The sequence below is a fragment of the Eschscholzia californica genome, unplaced genomic scaffold (genome assembly GCF_041429995.1).
Source record: "Eschscholzia californica isolate CP2 unplaced genomic scaffold, dmEscCali1.0.p SCAF_2, whole genome shotgun sequence".
Taxonomy (NCBI): Eukaryota; Viridiplantae; Streptophyta; class Magnoliopsida; order Ranunculales; family Papaveraceae; genus Eschscholzia; species Eschscholzia californica.
Window position 1 is genome coordinate 58,094,391 of NW_028238309.1, and position 21,488 is coordinate 58,115,878.

Here is a 21,488-nt window from a genome sequence, read left to right on the forward strand (position 1 = left end):
ACCGAATCTCTCTTTATTTTATACACAACTCTAAAAAAATTATTTTACAAAATAACTAAATAAAATTAATTAAATTTTGTCTTAAATTGCTAAACCCAACACTAAAAGAAAAAAAAATCAAATATAATTGTATTTTTTTCTCAAAATTCAAATTTCTATTACCATAATTAATTATTCATAAATAAAATTTATTCGAACATTAAACTAGAAAGTTAACCAAATATTAACAAATAACAAAAAAAATATTATATTCCAATCAGAGCATTCCAAGCTGTTATTTGAGGTAAAATCCAAAGAAAAAAATCAAATATAATCGAATTTTTTCTCAAAAAAATATTGGGTTCAAAGAGATAGAGATAGTATCTTTTGTAATCCTAATAACTATGACTTAGTCAAGCTCAGTTTAAATTTTGGTTCCTCATCAACGGGTATATTTTCAACAAAAAAGAGTCCCAACTGATATTCATTCATACAATCATACATAAAATCACCAAGTATCTTCTATAACTCTAACTATTATGACTTAGTCAAGCTTAGTTTATACCTTAATAGTGTATATTTCATTAAATCAAATCGTGTTTATCGATTAGAATTTTGGTTTATCAAGTCCAACGGGTATTTATAGATTAGAATTTTGGTTTATCTAGTCCAACGGGTATTGTTCAACAAAAAAAAATCTAACGGATATATTTTCAAAAAAAAAAAATTCCATGGGATATTCATAAAATCATACAACATAAAAGCACTATGTATATTTTTAAGTTTAGTTTAAACCTTAATAATGTATATTTCATAAAATCATAATACATAAAATCATATTACATAAAAATAATGCATATATTTTTAAAACCTATAACACGTTTAAGTTTTTTTTTTTTTTAAATATTAGATAACACTAATACAACCAATTTTATTTTTGTTTGATAATTTAATAAAAGAAAAAATTGTGTCGATTAAATAATTTCGGGAAGTTAAAACATAGTTGTATTTAGCAATATAAGATTCAAAAAATTATTTGCTAGATAAAACCAATAAATCGATCTTTAGTGTTGTTTAGCAATTTAATAAAAAATAAATGGTTGTGTCTAGCAAATAGCTTTATGAAGCAATTATGCAGCTTCGTTTAGCATTTGTCAAAGAAAAATAGTTCCAAGTTGTCTCCCCTTTCTTAACTGAGACAAGAAAATCAAGTCATAAGTCATGGTAGAGAAAGAAAATGAGGTGGTGGTGTATAGAAATTCAATTCATTGTACTAACAATTTTTTCTAACAATAAGATTCGAATCCTTGCCTCTTTAATCGAGAGACATATATGTCATCACTCAACCGAAGTGTGTTTCACTTTAGTTGACCTAATCAGCAAACTAATATTTCAAGAGTCTGAAGTATTTTTATTTTTCTAGATTTTAGTTACCAAATTATAATCATATTCCCTCAACTTGTTATGTCAAACTATAGAGTGCAATTTTAAATTTACATGAACTATCACTCGATCAGTAAAATCATGATCTGTAAATCTTGGAGTAGTAGTTATATATTTAATTTATTATCATAAATAATGTGAATTTTTATTTTATTTTAAAAAATTGACTACAATAATAATTACCATGACGTTAATACATCAATAAGACGTGATAAACACAATAACACCCTTTAAATTTAAATCCTTATAGAACCAGACCAAAATATGTAACCTACTAGCATTTCCGACAAACTATTTTATTTATACCTTCTAATAAATCAATTTTAATAAACCAGGATTACACCTTTGCTGGAATCGAACACTACCAACTGAGTATTGGTTGTTGGCAATTTCCATCTGAAGATAACAATATAAAGTATTCATTCTTACGTAGTTACAACGTAATTTACTCGTGATTAAATATGTCCGAGTATAAATATTTTTCTTACTAACCTTATATTAACCAAATCTTGAATAATTAAAAATTTAATTAGAAAATCATTAAGGAAAAATAATACTGTAATAAGAAACATCTTTTGCAGATCCTCTTAGATCATTCACCATCTTAACATTAAAACTGGATAATCTTTTTTTTTATTCTAAAATGGCAGATTAAAGTGGATAAATTCTTATAATTATTACAAAATATAGAAAAATTGGATAAATTTTAATTTCTTTATTTTGGATGTTGGGTTTTGTTTGGAAAATTCATGTTAAACTTTAAAAGGTTATTTTCTAAAAAGAATGTTAATTTATGTTATAAAACAGAAAGAGTAAAAAATCAAAAAATAAAATGGCAATTTAGCTAGCTTGCTAGTTTACTGCTATATTTGATTAGAAAGCAAAGAAGAAAGAAAGAGGAGAGAGAAAGAGAGTTTTAGAGAGAGAAAGAGAGTTTTAGAGAGAGGGAACTGAGAAAGGAAGTTAAAAGAGTTGATGTGTATGGTTGGCTGCCGTGTTGGGTTGTTAGCATGGTTGTGAGCTGGATCCACTATTTACCGGAGACAACTAGTTTTAGAGTGAGAAAATAAAACCACCACCCCTCCTGACTCCTGTTGATCAAAATCACCATTGAAGAAGAAGAAACAGAGGAACCCAGAAAAGGGTTTCAGTTTTTTACTACTACTACTACTACTCTCTCTCTCTCTCTCTCTCTAACTAGTGATTTCTCTCTCTACCTGCTTACCTGTTTTCTCTCTACATTGTTTTTGGGAAACTCAAAAGAGTAAAAGAAAAGAAACAAATATGTATTGTTTAACTTGTTATTACTGGTACTGGTCTCTTGTTTCATCTTCAATCTCCAATTTCTCAACCCCATTTCTTTTTTGAGATTACTATAGTAACTATTCAAAATCTCTGTTTTTTTTAAGAATTGGGTTTTTCTTAGAATGCAAATTTGGGTTTTGTAATTTGAAGAAAAAATCAACAAGGGTGGTGGGGATTATTGTTGGTTTTTTAGGTTATAAATCAATGGGAAGTTCTGGTGGTGATAGAGTTCATACTCAATTTCCTGCTGGTCTTAGAGTTCTTGTAGTTGATGATGATCTTACATGCCTCAAAATCATTGAAAAGATGCTTCATTATTGTCTCTATGAAGGTATAATCTTTAATGGGTCTTCACTTTTTCTTGTTTTTCAAGCTTCAATCTTTTTTTTTTTAGTTTTTTTTTACTCTTCTTGGGTTTGTTTTCTTTGGGTAAATCTACCTATTTATCACTCTATATATAAACATATCCTTTTGTTCTTCCACTTCTTGTTTTATTGTTTAATAATAGTATAGAAACCTTATTTTGTGTAACTTATGATCTTTATGTGAATTTGTTTATCAGAAAACTGTTGAGATGTTAAAGTAGTATAAACAGATATAAGAAGAATCTTACTCATCAAGAGAAAAAAAAATCAAGAATCTGAACAAAAAGAAGGAATTTTTAAGATTTGGGTATAATCTTGCATAATAAGATACATGCAAATCTGATTTTGTTCTGATTTGGGGGTGGGAAATATTTATTAGATTCCTTATTTTACAATATCTTGTAATAGAACTGTTTTAGCTTTAGAAATGCCATGATTTAGGAAGTCTAAATGAATCAATGGGTAATGTTAATTAGCTTTACTCTTATTTGATTTGATTTGTTTTGTTTTGTTTTTCTTTTGTTATTTGAGAAGATTGGTATAAGAACTATCTTAGTTTCGATAATTATCGTATCTCTGGTTTTGTTTTTCAGTTACGACGTGTTCTCAAGCGGTGGTTGCATTATCTATTCTTAGAGAGCGAAAGTATATGTTTGATATTGTTTTAAGCGATGTTCATATGCCCGATATGGACGGGTTCAAGCTCCTTGAACACATTGGACTAGAGATGGATCTTCCTGTAATAAGTGAGTAATGTGTAGTTTTACTTTGATTTTGGTCCAAACGTTTTTGATCGAAAGATTATAAACTCATCGTTCTTAAACTTGTCTCAGTGATGTCGATGGATGACAAGAAAGAAGTCGTAATGAAGGGAGTAACTCATGGAGCTTGTGATTTTCTCATCAAACCGATTCGAATGGAAGCAATAAAAAATATATGGCAACATGTGGTTAGAAAGAGAAAGAATGAATTGAGGGAGTTGGAGCAATCGGGTAGTGTTGAAGAAAGTGAACGAAATCGAAGACCTCCCGAGGATGCTGATAATATATCATCTGCAAATGAAGAAAGTTGGAGAAATTCGAAGAAGAGGAGGGATGATGAAGATGAATTAGATGAAAGAGATGACAGTTCGTCTTTGAAGAAGCCACGGGTGGTGTGGTCAGTCGAGCTCCATCAACAATTTGTCGCTGCTGTGAATCAATTGAGCATTGATAGTAAGATTTTCTATCCATTTTCACATGAAAGTTATCAATCTTGAATAATTATAAGATATTTTGAAACAGTTTGTAGTATTCAATTTTGTTTAGAATTTGGTTCCTCTTAAATCAATTTGTTTTCGTCGGCCAGTCTCTCTGTTCTGTCTCTCTCAGAATTCGTTGCTAATATCCTTCATCTGTTGTTTGTAACTGCAGAGGCTGTGCCCAAGAAAATTTTGGAGCTGATGAATGTTCCTGGGCTAACTAGAGAAAACGTTGCTAGCCACCTTCAGGTAAGTTACACTTTTTTATTGATAAACACCCGAGAAAGTGTTTAAAATTCCATTAAAGTTCTGCCGTTTATATGTATCTGTAGTTGTTCTTTAGTTCCAATATTATTAGGCGTTCTCTTATATGGATTCACTACGAAAATCTGTGTAGAAATATCGTCTATACCTTAAGAGGCTCAGTGGAGGATCACAAAATGAATTCAATTCACCTTTTATGGGTCCTGGAGACGCTAGTTTTGCTCATATGTCATCACTTGATGGGTTCAATCTCCAAGCTCTTACTGTTCCAAGTCAACCCCAGAATAGTCTTTCAAAACTACAGGCGGGAGGAGGACTAGCTAACTCAACCCCACAAAGTGGCATAAACTTGCAAATTGCAGATCAGAGGAACATGTTTGGTGTAGAAACACCAAGGTTAAGGTTCGGAGTTGGTCAACAATTAAGCAACAATAATCAAGTCAATATACTCCGTGGAATGCCGACCACCATGGACCCGAAGCAACTAACCAATTTACAGCAGTCTGTCCCATCGTTCGGGAGCTCGAGTCTGCAAGGCAACGAAGATTCATCGTCTTTTATGAAATTACCAATGGGCTCACTAGGAACTAGCTCATCGACCCGTCTTGATCCGGTTCAAAGAAATGATGGTAACCCTCTAATGATGCAGATGGCTCAGTCTCAGTTTGGAGGGAAGTTATTCTCGAATGAAATCCATCCTCGAATCTTGGGCCCAAATGGTACTCTGAGTAATGGTAGAAGTTCAATACAACCCCAAGTTTCTCAATCCTCTCCCTTCGCGGGCTTCTCGACGAATCACGCATCTGAATTGCCTGGACTTGGTTTTGCTCATTGTAGCTCTTCAGGAGTAACTGGTTTCCGATCCGTAGGGATGTATCAAGGTGGAGGTAGCTCAGGGGTAAAAGGCCCAAGAGAGTACAACCCAAGTTATGATATCTTTAATGAGCTTCAACATAACAACAGACAGAGCAACATCGGGTCGTCTTTTTCAGGTTTGGATCAACAAAATATCTTCTCAAATCCAAAGACTGAAGATGGAACACAACAAGAACTTGCCCCTCGAGTTCCACAATGCCAAGAAAATCTCCAGTTTCAGAACGATTTCAAGCTAAAAGGTCCGAGCGTGATGCCATTTAACAATGACAATTTTAACTTCACAAACAAACACTGGGGACAGGATGATCTCATGAGTGCTATTCTCAAACAGGTTCATTTTCTCGATTCTTTATCTTTCAGAGTTCATATTCATTTCATAGTTAACTTTTGCAGAACTTAATTCTCTCTCTAACTACTATCTTTTCTTTCAGCAACAAGAAGGTGCAGCGCCTGTGGAGAACGAGCTCAACTTTGATGGGTTTCCGATGGATAATATATCGGTCTAAGTTACTTTTCGCATTTATCCGGTGAGTCCTCAATAGGTAACCCCAAGTTCATAATCATGTCAAAGGCCAAGATCTTGCAGTTCTCACTAGTGGTTCTTAATGTGCATATCTCTCATTTTTATGGCCGAGATGGTAATTTGAGGTATAGAAAAATCAATCATGCACAAAAATGAAGCTGATGTCTTTGGAGAATGTCAAGACACTGCTTACAAAATTTGATTTCTTTTGGTAATTCAAGCTAACAACAATATCTAAATTTTGGTAGTTGTCATGGTGTGGTAGCTTGGATGGTAAGTTAGGGAGTTGTGGGGGTTAAAATGTTAATGAGAACTATGTAGAAACTTGTTCATGGAGGAAGTAGTAGATGATCTTTCTAATTTTAATAACAAAATATCCACGTTCGTATCTAAGATTTGATTCGATGTACAAATTTGATATTATTTTTCTCATGAACGGAAATGATATTCTATCTTAAGGATCATTTGGTTTGTATTAAGTTTACGAGAATCTGATTCAAAACTAGTTGGCAATGAACGATGATAGTATACTTCCCTTCCTACTCATATTGTTTGTCGTACGGTATAATCTCCCCAGTGTATATCATTTTCCTCAAACATCACATCATTCGAAGACTTAGTACCTTATATTATTTCAGAAAAGAAAATGTTTCTCTCAAAATTGTCAAACTTTTCCCCAATATCCGCCTATAAAACCACACTCTATTCCTCCAGGGAGAAGATTGAGTCAATAGGCCATCTTCCAATACCAAGTCTAAAACTACAAGTTCACACTCAAACAAACTAAGACCATTTATGATTCAAGAAACCAAAATTGAAACATTCCAAGATTGCCTTTGGTGATGCATGTGTAGGACAAAAAGTAGGAAGAAATTCAAACACCTTAGTTTATACTACAGTATTTCTCAATTTCTGACATGAATTTTCTAAGAACTGATGAAAAATCAAATTTATATCAAAGATTACATATTTAACTGTATAACTACAGAGCTTTAATGGAGAAACAGTTAAAACACAACAAATGAAATCTCTCTTCTTCTATGAAATATGATATTAGAAAATTTCACCTGACCACCAACTACAAGCTTTCTGTCTACTCCAATGGTGGCTTTCTGGTTTTTTCATTTTTCTTCTCTTTTTCTCTGTCTGTGCTATTCAAAACACCATACATGTAGTTTTACCACTGATCAACCAAACCACACTTAAAGAATCAAAGATCAAAGAATTTGGTTATTACTGCATCAAGATGAGAACCGAAATAGCTAAAACTAAGGCTAAAATACTTGAAGTGGAACCGGTTCTATGGCCATTGCCGATCGGAATAATTGAAGGAAGAGAGCATTCTTCCCCATTAAAGAAGACTTTTGATGGAAACCCATCTCCGCCAACGATATCTATTCCAGGAGTCAACTTCTTTGTAAATGAAATAACAGACTGTTGTTTCCCTGGCACTGGCGGATCCTTTGACGGGTTGGAACTTGGTCGTTCCGCTACAAGATAGTTCAATCCCGGTAGACCCTGCATGAAAATGGTATTGTTGGTGGTACTATTGAGAACGGTCCCGTTAAATGAATACATTGCTTCAAAGCCTGGAACAGCTTTTTTAAATTCCATTGCAGCAAACCAGTCGGCAAAATCAGTATCTCCCCAGTTGAAAAGAGTAATCCTTGCCGTCCAACCTTTGGTATAATCTGTGTTTAAGTGCCAGTTAATGCTAACTCCACAGTTATCCGGACAGGGTAATGGGCTTGGAATGGGTCGGCGTTTGATATCGGACCAAACCTTTGCCTTTAAAGTTCGGTTGTCAAACGGAACGAGAAGAGCATCGGGTGGAAGAAGCATAGCTGGTGTAGTCGCACTACAAGTTTGGCTTGGGCTTTTCGGACACCCACAAGCACAAGTTTTGCACGGGATAACAGAATCGTTGTAAAAAGCTGAGAATGAAACACAACACTTAGGGCTTGCTCCTTTCGCTTCTGTAATGTTACAGACCACTTGCCAACTAGCCACTGCCGCTTTATTAACTGATAACCCGCTCGTGTCTGGAAATTGACTTGCGCTAACACGAATTGGAGGCCCACATTTGAAATCTGGGTTAAGTGCGTCACCGCTGATCTTCCAGTTCTGTGGTGGAACAATTTGAGTTCTGTTTAGATCTGGTGGCATTTTCTTCACTTGGATCTGAAATGCAGAAGAAGACTCGCTTGGATTCATAGCTCGTGGTAAAATCGTACCATTTCTGCAACAAAAGGGGATCAATCCAAGGGTTGAGTCGTTCGCTTGGGTAGGAGGGAGATCAACAATGGTTGGCCTTTTCTGACAGTTGAGGACACTAGAGAAATCTAACGCCTTATAATAAGCTCCTTGTCGGCCATAAATGCACCCGTTCGAATCAATTACAGATGGATAAGCCCCTTTCATGGCAAAGATAAATTCGTCTCTCATCCAATCCCAACTCAATTTCCAATGATCGAGTCGACCAAGTGGATTGTGCATTGTCATTTGAACTTTAGCCCAATACTCAGTATCGAAGGTTTGAACAACATCGTAAGAGATGGTAAGATCTCCGTTTTGGCGAGGTAGGAACTCAACCTCAGTAACGTTCACCGTAAAATTTGGGTCTTTCTCACAACATACTTGCATCTCACTCTTACCTACACAAATATTATACATATATATATAGGTTATACTCAAGATGGAAACAGATTCATATTAAAAAAACAACTTAAATTTCTTCTATCATTAAAATTTTTTCCATCTTTGTTTCTTAATTCATGGATGAAGTGGTGAACTATGAACAGGCCCTCTGAAACTCAACTTGTTCGGATCACCACTCTTGGGCAGTAAATGGGTATCCAGGGAAACCCTAAAATCCATGAATGATGAAGACTTTTTCAACCCTTTTTTCATTTTGAATCCTTCTAAAGAATCAATAATGTTCAAAACCCTAAACTAGTCAGCAGATAAAAAAAAAGAATTACAAGTCTAAGCAGTCTAACTCAATTCTTAATTCTAAAAAGGGAAATCAAACTACAAAACCCTAGACAAAACAGCAGACAATCCCCTTTAAACTAAATAAAAATTTGTAGTTCAAACTCTCTAATCAGAATGAACAGATGAACAAAACTGAAACCTACTTTACCTAGCATAGTGGGTTTAGGGCACTTGAATCCATCATTGACAAGAGAGATATTGATAGGCATAGGAACAGCAGGAGGCTTAACCCCAAACTGGGTACCTACTAATTCAATTTGAACTTGCATCTGAGTCAAATCCCCAGCAGTATTAATGGCTGTTTTAAGATCAGCTGATGGAAATCCAGCAAAAACAGTTCCATTACCAACTGGAGAAGGAAGGGTAGTTCCATCAGCTAACACAACAGAACCAGCAGATACTAAAATCTCATCATGTTGAAAACCCACAAATAATCTCCAACCCTTTAAATCATCAGCACCATTATTAAGAATTGTAGCAATAGATTTAAACTTATAAGCTTGATGTGATGAATTTAAAGGAGGAAGACGTTCACCAGATGTGTAAACATAAGATAAGAAAACACCATTACAAGTATCAGAAGCTGGTGGTGGTGCTCCTACTGTCACAGGTGGTGGTTGAGAGAGAGAGATGGGTAGAGAGAGAAAAGTGAAGACGGTGAAGAAGAAGAGATGAATCTGAGTGAGACCCATAATAGATTGAGTGTGTTTTTTAGAGAGAGAAAGAGATCTGAGAGAAAGAAATGGATTTAAAAAGGTGGGGAAGAAGGAGAATAGCAGATGAAGAAGAAAAGCTGGATTTGAAATTTAAAATTTATTTGTTTTGGGCTTTGGCTGGCTTTGAATCATTCACCACTACTATTGTTTCCTACTCTATATAAGAAAAGTAAACAAAGGAAAGAGCCACTTTGGTTCAAATCTTATACTTATTTTATTTTTATTTGAATTTTAATTTCATAAAGTACGAATTATTATGCTTATTTTAATTTTATTTTAAATGAAGGTGGATTCAACAATTCATTTTTTTCATACTACAATCTACGTACGTTTGTCGTTACCAAGACGGAGCCAGGGTAGGGCAATCTCTGGCTGCAGCCAAGGTTTAAATCATACGAACTTCTAGATTTAATGGTGATGATTTAATGGTGAAAGTGATTTAAGACGATCACGAATACTAAATTACAAATTGTAAAGTGCAAAAATAAACATGTAACTTTTCTTGTATTTTCGTTATCTCTCAGTAAAATGCATTAAGATTCTTGCGAAATTTGAATTACATTCTCTTGAACGTGTTTTGAATTTTCAAAAGTTCACCAAAAAAGATATATATATATATATTTGGCCTCAGACTGAATTCTTTAAGTTTGCTAATAAATGTTCATGTTGAACTTTTCATCCAAAAATGTTTCTAGATCCAGTGTTGGATACCAACTCTCAATTAGTTCGTAAAAAAAAACAAGGCAAATTAGTATCCACTTTATCCTATTATTTTGTTAAAGGAAAGGCCTATAAGGCACCAAAAAATTGCCACTAGTGCCCCACATAGACTGGCCAGTCTGAGAACACTCGAACTCTGCCTAATCTATGTTGGGTTTGAACAGCCCGAACCCGAACTAGGCCCAGTCCGAGACCCCTTTTTTTTTATTTGAATTGTCAGCGGGTTGAAGGGACCCTACCCTGAACAAAAAACTGAATCAAAAAATAACAAATGCTCTAAACAAAATAGAACAGAAATCGAACTATGACTGTCTAACTCTAATTATCATCAAAAAAAAAAAACTCTAATTACACCCCTTTTATCATCGTTCACGATCTTCTTAAGTTCCTCCGGTAGTTCAGTGTGTAACATTTCCAAATACCCTCCAGTTGGTCGCATCTTTGATAGGAAGTCCGCAGGCTGATTAATCTCTCTAAACACATGTTTGATTGAGCATTCTTCAAACTGTCCCCATAAAGTCCGAATCTCTTTAACTAACCGTGCAGTCTGCCATGGAGGTGATTTCACGCTATTGGTCAGAATAGAAACAGTCAGTGCCGAGTCAGTTGCCAACTGGACTCGTTTCCTGCCAAATTTATGTGCTAGCTGGAGACCTAATCAGACTCCTTGAAGTTCATGAGTTAGCACCGATACCCTGTTTGTCGTATAGGCAGCAACATCAACTATTACATCGCCTCGGGCATCTCTGATGATAGCTCCAAACCCAGCAAAGGAGGAATCATAAGCTCCATCGGTGTTAATAATAACTTCATTGGCTCCTGGTCCCTGCCATTTACATGCTAGTAATTTCTTTTGAGCCAATGAAATTACTAGGTTAAACCGATCTAATATTTGTGTAGCATCACTCGTTGCGACTGATTTGCGTTTCCAGGCCATGGCCTTCATTTGCACATTTCTGATCACCTCTCTCAATACTACTGCTGTTGGTCTGTTCTCGCTTCTGAAAACTCGATTATTTCGTTCCTGCCAAATATGATAGATATAAGTTGTGAAGGTTAGGCTCCCCAACCGACCAAGGATCGAGTTTCCTCGAAATTCATTCACACACCATTTAATTTCTTAGGCCCAAACTATTAAGTGATTTCGGTTAATGCCCAACAATGATAACAATTCAGTCCAGATTGTTATCGAATAAGTACACTGGAACAGTATGTGTTCATCGGTTTCTAAACCCGATTGGCAAAGTGGACAGACCTCATCCACTTCGAGGTTCCATGTGCGTAGTTTGGCCTTCGTTTTTAGTCCCCGTTTGAGTGCAATCCATGTTACAAAAGAGTATTTAGGGACTCCCTCTGTACACCATACCAATTTGGACCATGAAGTTTGAACCCCTTTCCGTCTTATTGAGTTATAAGTATCTTTAACTGTGTAGTCTCCCGATGGTGAAACTTTCCAGACTACCTTATCCTTGTCTAAACCCCCCACTATGGCTTCCAAACATTAAACTTGTTTATTGAAAAGTTGTGGTTAAGGGTGTTATAGCGAAAGACCAGTACAACTTCACTGTTGCTTCCGTATAACCACCAGTATTATGCTACCGATGGCCATTGAAATCATGCTACAGGTATCACCGATAGTATCGTGTTGGTGGTGATTACACCTACTAGACTGGCAAGTCTCGTAGGTGTATCCGATAGCAACAGCCGCGCATAAGAGATGGAGAGAGGCCTAACCCTCACAAGATGACAATAGGCTCTAGCAGTCGGCTGCACCACCACCATTATACCTCGTGACGCCTTAACCAACACCTCCGTCATTACAAAGAGAGACAAACCATTACAACGAGGGAAACAAGAACAGTTAGAGAAAGTGACCGCTGGTGATCAATGCGTGCTATTTTCGGTGAAAAAGAAGAATTAGTGGTGTGTGTAAATAACAAGTATGCAACAACATTAGGTTTGGGTGGTGTGTTTAAATACCAAAATGTGTGTATAAAAAAACTCCCAACATAAAAGATTAGGTTTTCTTTATTCTCTCCACTCCTTTCCTTCACTGTTTCTTGTTTATCTTGCAATTAAATGACGAAATAATATCTAGCATTAGATTATATAGTATGCGTATACGAAGAAGAAGATATAAACACGTAAAAGTTCAACTTCAAGAATGAAAAACAAATCAAAGTAATTATCCGAATCCCTTAGATGAAACCCAACTTATCATTAAATTTTTACTAGAAGAATCACATAAACTCAAAAAATGTATCCTAAAGTATAACACAATGGAACTAATCACCTGCAATTGAAGTTGTCAAAAATTTGCTTAGATGCTTAAATCAACAAGAATGTTACATATGGAGAGACCCGGGAAATCTTGTACAAACCGAGTGTTAAAAAATGTAATTTGTAATTTCTAAGTGTGTTAGAAAAATCTAGAGGGGAGTAAATGAATTGTGGTGGTCTTCAAGATAGATGGGTCTAGAGAAGTTTGACTAGAGATAAGTTTAGACTAGAGATAAGCTTAGACTATGACTTGTAAGTTCCAATGTGGAAGTCTCTAGGCTTTGCTAGATGTGCTAAATCCTCTATTATAAATAGAGGTGTTTTGTAATGTTGTTGATGAAGCAAAAAACAAGTTAAAAAAATCAGAAAAAAATTAAGTTATCTAGCAATCAAATATCCTTCTCAAGTTATATAAATCCATCATCTTCCTTAGCACCCAACAAATTTGGTATCTAGAGCCAATTATCCCCTTCATCTATTTCATTCTCATAAAGAAATGTCAACACCATCTTCAAATTCCACCTTCAATTTTTCACCTAATTCCATACCAATTTTTGATGGAGAACACTATGGTTATTGGAGCATTCAAATGAGGACAATTTATGTATCACAAGATTTATGGGAATTAGTTGATGAAGGTTATGAAGAAGAAGGCAAAACAATAGCTCAATTGAAAGAGCTAATTAAAAAGGATGCAAAAGCATTGCAATACATCCAACAAGGGGTTAGTAAATCGATCTTTCATAGAATTATGGGTGCAACTAAAGCTAAAATTGCATGGGATATTTTGAAAAAGGAATTTCAAGGTTCCGAAAAAGTTATTGTTATTAAGCTTCAATCATTGTGGAAAGAGTTTGATAATTTGGGAATGAAGGAGAGTGAAAATATTCAACTTTTTTCATCTCGTGTTACTGAACTTATTAACAAAATTAGAAGTCTTGGAGATACTATCGAAGATAAAAAAATCGTGCAAAAAATTCTTCGAAGTTTGCCGCAAAAATTCGATCATGTTGTAGCCGCAATTGAAGAATCTAAAGATTTATCTTCTCTCTCTTTTTATGAACTAATTAGTTCTCTTGAAGCTCATGAAAGTAGAATCGATAGATATCAAAGTAGTCCGGTGGAGCAAGCATTTCAATCAAAGATTAATATTTCAAAACAAAAAAAAAAAGGAAGTAAGTTTTTCCAAAAAAGAAATTATTTTGAAAAGCATCAAGAAGGACAAGGTTCTTTCCAATCTCAAGGAAAAGAACACAATCGAGGGAAGTTCGTCAACACAAAAAATTCTCAAGGAAATTCTGCTCCTTATTGTTCCTGTTGCAAAAAAGTTGGTCATGAATCTAAGGAATGTCGGTTTAAATGCACCAAATGCAAAATTCCCAATCATTCTCAAAGAGATTGTTGGTTTCAAAAAGGAAAAAGTGAAGTTAATTTTACAGAAGAAAAACAAGAAGCACAGTTATTTTCTTGCATGAATGTTGAAACACCACCATCGGATATTTGGTATTTGGACAGCGGATGCAGCCATCATATGACTGGAAATAGAGAATTATTTGTAGAACTTGAAAAAAATGTTTCTACTCAAGTAAAGCTTGGTGATGGAAAATTAAAACCTGCCGGAGGAAAAGGTGTGATTGCAGTAGCTACAAATAAAGGTGATAAATTTATTCATGATGTTCTTTATGTTCCCGGTATAACACAAAATCTCTTAAGTGTGGGGCAACTCATGAGGAAAAATTACTCTCTCCATTTTGACAATGGAGAATGTGAGATTGTTGATAAAAGAACAAATCTTATTGTGGCCACTGTCCAAATGACCTCAAATAATGTTTTCTATCTTATTATGCCAAAATGTGAGAATGTTTCATTCAAAAGTGAAGTTGATATGGCTCATATTTGGCATTTGAGATATGGTCATTTGAATTATAGAGGGTTGAAATTATTAAAAGAGAAAAATATGGTGGTTGGTCTTCCTTACATCTCAAAAAATGATGAAATTTGAGAAGGGTGTATTTACGGAAAAATGCATAGGCTTCCTTTTCCAAAAGTCTCTTCAAGATCCCGTGCACCACTTGAATTGGTACATGCCGATATTTTTGGACCGACTAAAACACCTTCACTTAGTAATAAGAGATATTTTCTCTTATTTGTTGATGATTATACAAGAAAGATGTGGATTTATTTTCTTGAGCAAAAATCAGAAGCATTTGGTTTTTTTCTAGAATTTTTGGCTCTTGTAGAAAGACAAAAAGGCCAAAAATTGAAGACTCTCAGAACTGACCGAGGTGGAGAATTCATTTATAAACCCTTCATGGATTATTGTAAAGAAAAAGGAATTAAAAGAGAGCTCACAGTTCGTTACAGTCCACAACAAAATGGTGTGGCCGAAAGGAAGAATCGGACAATTGCAGAAATGGCTCGAAGCATGTTGAAGGGAAAAGGACTTCCAAATAATCTATGGGCTGAGGCAGTAAATACATCGATATTCTTATTAAATCGGTCTCTGACAAAAGCAGTTCAAAATATTACTCCATATGAAGCTTGGCATGGAAAAAAACCTCAAGTAGATTTTTTCAAAATTTTTGGTTGTCTGGCATATTCTCACATTCCTTTGAGAAAAGAAAATTTGATGAGAAGGGTGAGAAATTCATCTTCATTGGTTATAGTAATGAATCCAAAGGTTATCGTCTTCTTGATCCCATCTCTAATAAATTGGTAATTTCTCGAGATGTTATTTTTGATGAGATGAAATCTTGGGAATGGGGAGAAAGTTCTTCTCAAATTGAAAACAAATCTGATTTTTTCCAAATTAATGATTTTCAAGAAGATCAAAGTTCTCCTTCATCAAATTTATCTGAGATGCCACAAATTTCTGAAAATGGAGGAGTTGAAAATTCTCCAAATTTTGATGAGGGTTCTTCGGATTCCGAATCACCTCCAAGAAAGACACTTTCTCTAAATGATATCTACGAATCATGTGGGTTTTCTTTCTTCACTTATGAACCACAAAATTTCAAAGAAGCAGAAAAAGAAGAAGTATGGAGAAATGCCATGAATGAAGAATTGACAACTATAGAAAAAATCAAACTTGGGAACTTGTAGATCCTCCAAAAGAAAAAGATGTTGTTGGATTAAAATGGATCTACAAGACCAAATTTGATGAAGATGGATCAATTAAAAAACATAAGGCTCGCCTAGTTGCAAAGGGTTATTCTCAACAACCCGGTATTGACTTTAATGAAACATTTGCTCCGGTAGTAAGAATGGAGACAATCAGAATTGTTCTTGCATTAGCCGCTCAAATGAAATTACAAGTTTTTCAACTTGATGTTAAATCAGCATTTTTAAATGGAGAATTGGAAGAAGAAGTTTATGTTGAGCAGCCGGAAGGATACAAAATAAAAGGAGAAGAAAATAAATTATACAGACTAAAGAAAGCCTTATATGGCTTAAAACAAGCCCCCCGAGCATGGAATAGTAAAATTGACGGATATTTTCAGCAAAATAATTTTCACAAAAGCAAAAGTGAACCATCTTTATATGTGAAGAAAGAAGGAAATAATTTTCTAATTGTCTGTTTATATGTAGATGATCTAATTTTTACAGGCACAAATCTAAGGATGGTTGAGGAATTCAAGAAATCCATGATGAAGGAATATGAGATGACAGATTTGGGTCTCATGAAATACTTTCTCGGAATTCAAGTTCGTCAATCAAAAGGAGAAATCTTTATTTCCCAAGAGAAATATGTTGAAGACCTATTAAAAAGATTTCAAATGTCAAATTGCAAGCCTGTTGCTACACCTATTGGTGTAAATGAAAAATTGCAATTAAATGACGGAGCACCTAAGGTCGATCCTAAAATTTATCGAAGTCTGGTTGGGTCTCTTATTTATCTAACAAATACAAGGCCAGATATTGTTTATCCCGTCAGTCTCATCTCTAGATTCATGAGTGAGCCGAGTAAAATTCACTTTGCCGCTGCCAAGATTTTACGCTACATTCAAGGAACAAAAAACCATGGAATAAAATATGTGACTGAAGATGAAAACAAATTAGTGGGTTTTACTGACAGTGATTGGGCTGGTTCTCTTGATGATAGGAAAAGTACGTCCGGATATGTTTTTAAGTTGGGATCTAAAGTTATTGCTTGGGCATCAAAAAAGCAAAAGACTATTGCCTTATCATCCGCAGAGGTTGAGTATATTGCCGCTACCGATGCATCATGTGAAGTCGTTTGGATAAGGAGAATTCTAGAAGATTTATTTCAAAAGGAACAAGGTCCGACAACTATCTATTGTGACAATATGTCCGCAATAACAATGACGAAAAATCCGGTTTTTCACAACCGCACAAAGCATATTGAACTTCGTCATCATTTCAATCGCAATTTAGTGCAACAAGAAGAAATTCAACTTCAATTTGTCAACACCAATGAGCAATGGGCCGACATCTTCACAAAAGCTATTACAACGGAAAAATTTCTCAAGTTCAAGAACTACATGCAAATTACAAATTAAGAAGGGGTGTTAAAAAATGTAATTTGTAATTTCTAAGTGTGTTAGAAAAATCTAGAGGGGAGTAAATGAATTGTGGTGGTCTTCAAGATAGATGGGTCTAGAGAAGTTTGACTAGAGATAAGTTTAGACTAGAGATAAGCTTAGACTATGACTTGTAAGTTCCAATGTGGAAGTCTCTAGGCTTTGCTAGATGTGCTAAATCCTCTATTATAAATAGAGGTGTTTTGTAATGTTGTTGATGAAGCAAAAAACAAGTTAAAAAAATCAGAAAAAAATTAAGTTATCTAGCAATCAAATATCCTTCTCAAGTTATATAAATCCATCATCTTCCTTAGCACCCAACACCGAGCAGTTTCTCTTAATCGGTTAAAGTCGTTTTTGCTACGTAAATATAGTGTCACATTTCGCAAATTGTTGGCCTTATCTAGCAGTGATCTTAGAAACATAAGATGATCATGACCGTATAAATTTTCACAATAGCTATCAACATTAGGACCAGAAATTTGAACCTCTTTGAGGTGAAAGAAGATGCATCTTTGAAGCGATTCTTCCGTTGGTTGTAATCCATTATCACCATCCCTTGAATACGTTTCCATAGTAAAGGACTCTATATTAGGAGATATCTCCATTAAATATGTTATTACATTGATGGAGTCTCTTAAAAACCACATCGAGAGATCCAAATGTGTAAGGTTACGAAACTCAACTAGGGTTTTTAATAATTCCGGAGCTTCTGAGAGTAAGATAACGATTAAAGGTGATGATGTTAAAGCTTTCACATTATGAAACGCCCTAAGTAATTTAACAAATTGTAGTAAGTACAATTTTCTCATCTGATCATCAATATCTAGTATTTCATACTCAAAACAATGATAGTTATTTGTTTTTAATACCACCCAAGTCAATGTCAGCCTTAACTAATGTGCTAAAGGTCCCTGATATATCGAAGTATTTCCACTTGAGTTGTCGACATCTAAGTGATACAAGGTTTGGAGCATATAACTTGACTGATTTAGTTTTACCTTTATAGATCACCAAATGCTTAAGTTGCTCAGAACATATATCGAGGACGCAGTCATCAAACTTACAGTCTTGTAGAGACAATGATTCGAGAAGAGGACACCTTGAGAAGATACTTTTAAGGGCACTAAACCCACCACCACATTCTAACTCAACTCGATCAATAACTAATTTCTCGAGCTTAGGTAAAAACATTGAGTCATCATTAGGTATACAAAGTCTCGTACTAGAAGATTTCAACTTAAATATCTTCAAGGATTCGCAAGCGATTTGAATTTCAAGAGACAAGGGAGTTTCGGCATAATAACAAGTACGAAACAATTTAAGATATTTCCACCTAAATGACAAGAGGTTTGGGGCAATAATCTTTATCATACATTTGCGTTCCTCTAAGGCATCAACGTATTTACAATGAGGAATTGATAAATGCTTGAGATCGAGAGTAGATATCTCAAGGTGGGTTTGATTAAATACACACTTATAAAGAATTTTTACTGCTTTCTTTTACGTTCTCCTTTAGCAACGCTTTCCTTGAATATTTGACAAACACTTATAAAGAATTTTTTATGGGCTCCAATTTTAGTACAAAGCCCAACCCAAATAGACTGACATATCATAAACCTGCTTATATCCCGATCTGTGAAAATTTGATGTGAACTATAAGCCAAATAGATGTCAAATTATTCCATAAGGAAAATGTGAGAATGTCCTGAAAATATTCCGGGTGGTGTATGTGGTCAGCTAAAATTTTGATAGAAGAACTTAAGTACTTTTCTTCTAAATTTCTGTCCGCTACATACCAGGGTTGGGATAGTGGCCTGGCATTCTATCACCATTGTTCATATAATTGGCCTGATAAGGCACATTCCCTTTGTTGACTTACTTAATGTGTGGCAACTACGATGATATATGAAGGGGAATAACTTGTGTTGGAAAATTAAGACCTACTAACTGATAAGATTTGGCAAAAAGTAACACCAATGGTACATTAGGCCCCACTAGTAATCGCATTAATGAACCATTTTATCCACGTCAACTTAGTCACTCTTGATGATCCAAAAAATGGTCATCAGTTGACTGAGGACAATGAGTCAAGAGAAGATCAAAAGTCCAGCAAGTCAACCCACGTCAAGTCAACAGGAAAGTCGAATCGGAAAGAGGTTTTTCACTGAAGCACGGAACATGGGTGTTAGCATGATTATCCTAGGCGCCTTAAGCCCTACCCTGGCTCAAATACACCAGGTCTACCCTGCGATTTGCGAAAAGGCTAAGGAAGTCCACGTAAGCAAGACCGATATCTTAAGCCATAAACATGGGACAATATTTCAACAAAAAAAGCCATAAACATGGGAAGGTAGAAGCGTGCCTCACGCTACCGACTTAATCCCAAATCTTATAAAAGATCTCAGTCAGTGAATATCTCGAGCATTTAACTAACTTAGACTTCAAGAGTCTCAAAAAGAGAAAACATCTCCTAGAAGATCTATCAATTCAGAAAGATATCTACCAAGGATCCTAAAGCAGACGAACTTCTAATAAAAAAGATAAGAGATGACTTCAGAAGGAAGGCCTAAATATTTTAATTACGAAATAGTAGTCTCAATCCCAGACGATGGATCTCAACCGCCTCATTATCACCGTTTATCAATAGTCGGCCAAAGCAGCCTATAAAAGGGCATCAAATCACCTTGAATAAAGTATGAATTCCACTGTTCACTAAATACTAAATCTTTTATCTACAAGGGCAATCTCGTTGTCTTGAGCGTCAGAGAGGTTTCCGAGGTCCTTCCAGTTTTTTCTCACAAGTTCAAAGGAACAAGAACCTGATTCAACGAAGGTGACTCATCAATCACGACGGGATCCAACGTTGCGGCCTCACTGTTCATACTCATACCGAAGTGACAAATTTTGACAGCATTGGTTACACCTATGAGACTGAGGGTTGTTTTCCTTCGCCAAGGTCCCCCCTTAAATCCTTCGTGTCACACAAAAGGTTTTTAGGCTCAAAACCCTTCGTTCATCACAAGATTTCAAGACCGGAAACCTTTCATGATGAACAAAGGGTTGCAGGAGGTTTAGCTTACGCCAATTGCAGCGAACGAAAACTCTAATTGACGATAAAGGGTTGTTGTTGACTAGGTAAGAGAGAGAGGATATATATATATATATATATATATATATATATATATATATATATAGAGAGAGAGAGAGAGAGAGAGGGGGGAGACCTAATCGAAAGAGATCATTGGTGATTAGTACGATTTCACGTGGAAAGGAGGGCACTGCTCAAAGCACTTGGCTTTTGTGCTATAAGTGGACGACTCTATTTGGAGTGGGCTTATTTCTCAAAGGCCAGCGCTTTGGGGAAAGCTAAATAGTTTCCGGGGTGTGAAGACTTGGTCAAAAATTGGTCAATTTTGTTTGACAATTTTATTTTTTAAGTTGTTAGGGGAAAAAATAAAAAATCACCACCTCACCTCTCTCTCTCCACCTCACCTCTCTCTCTCCACCTCACCTCATCATCTTCACCGGCGAAGGTCGCCGACCGGTCAGTGTTCCATATGGAGAGACGAACCAAACCCTATGGGAAAAATAAGTTATCATTATAAAGTAAATTTTACTAAAAGAATCACATAAACTCGAAAATGTATTATAAATAATAATGTAGTGAACTAATAACATGCAATTGAAGTTGTCCAAAATTTGCTCACTGGATGCTTAAATCAACAAGAATGTTACATATGGAGACTCTGGAGAAATCTTGTATAAACCTAGCAATTTCTGCTAATTGCATGAAGTTAATTTCTTTTCTCATATAATAATTTGAGTGTCACATTTTGCAAATTGTTGGCCTTCTTCAAGAGAGCTCTTAGAAACATTAGATGCAGATAGCTAGTAAAATCAGGACTAGAAATTTCAACCTCTTTGAGATGAAACAAGATGCATCTTCGGAGTGAGTCTTCCATTGGTTGTAATACTTTATAACACTCTCATCTCATCATCAATATCTAGTCTTTTGCACCTGAACTCATAGTCATATCTTTTATCAACACCAATGTCAATGTCAGCCTTAACTAAGGTGCTAAAGGTCCCTGCTATATCAAAGTATTTCCACTTGAACCATCGACAACTAAGTGATATAAGATTTGGAGCATATAACTTGATATATATAGTTTCACCATAAAAAATTACCAAATGCTTAAGTTGAAGAGTATAAATATCGAGGACGTTGTTATCAAACTT

The 21,488-nt window shown here is 35.2% G+C and overlaps 2 protein-coding genes across 2 annotated transcripts; one reads left to right on the forward strand and one right to left on the reverse strand.

Moving 5' to 3' along the window:
* Positions 1–2,210: 2,210 nt before the first annotated feature.
* Positions 2,211–6,459, forward strand: LOC147559529 (two-component response regulator ARR1-like). Its single transcript, XM_086661434.1, has 6 exons — positions 2,211–3,058; positions 3,686–3,838; positions 3,926–4,306; positions 4,505–4,581; positions 4,730–5,803; positions 5,904–6,459. The coding sequence occupies exons 1-6, from the start codon at positions 2,932–2,934 to the stop codon at positions 5,976–5,978; spliced, it is 1,887 nt and encodes a 628-aa protein (XP_086517560.1). The 5' UTR covers positions 2,211–2,931; the 3' UTR covers positions 5,979–6,459.
* Positions 6,460–6,917: 458 nt separating this feature from the next.
* On the reverse strand, positions 6,918–9,987 carry LOC147559530 (COBRA-like protein 7). Its single transcript, XM_086661433.1, has 2 exons — positions 9,138–9,987; positions 6,918–8,649 (listed from the first exon to the last, which is right to left on the reverse strand). Exons 1-2 carry the CDS (start codon positions 9,679–9,681, stop codon positions 7,229–7,231), a joined length of 1,965 nt encoding a protein of 654 aa, XP_086517559.1. The 5' UTR covers positions 9,682–9,987; the 3' UTR covers positions 6,918–7,228.
* Between the last annotated feature and the right edge of the window lie 11,501 nt (positions 9,988–21,488).

Excerpts from the sequence above, each read along its gene's own strand:
- LOC147559530 (XM_086661433.1), bottom strand. The coding sequence starts at position 9,681 with ATGGGTCTCACTCAGATTCATCTCTTCTTCTTCACCGTCTTCACTTTT. Across the intron at positions 8,650-9,137 it reads CCCTAAACCCACTATGCTAG|GTAAGAGTGAGATGCAAGTA; the intron begins GTAAAGTAGGTT and ends ATATTTGTGTAG.
- LOC147559529 (XM_086661434.1), top strand. The coding sequence starts at position 2,932 with ATGGGAAGTTCTGGTGGTGATAGAGTTCATACTCAATTTCCTGCTGGT. Across the intron at positions 3,059-3,685 it reads TCATTATTGTCTCTATGAAG|TTACGACGTGTTCTCAAGCG; the intron begins GTATAATCTTTA and ends TTTGTTTTTCAG. Across the intron at positions 4,307-4,504 it reads GAATCAATTGAGCATTGATA|AGGCTGTGCCCAAGAAAATT; the intron begins GTAAGATTTTCT and ends TTGTAACTGCAG.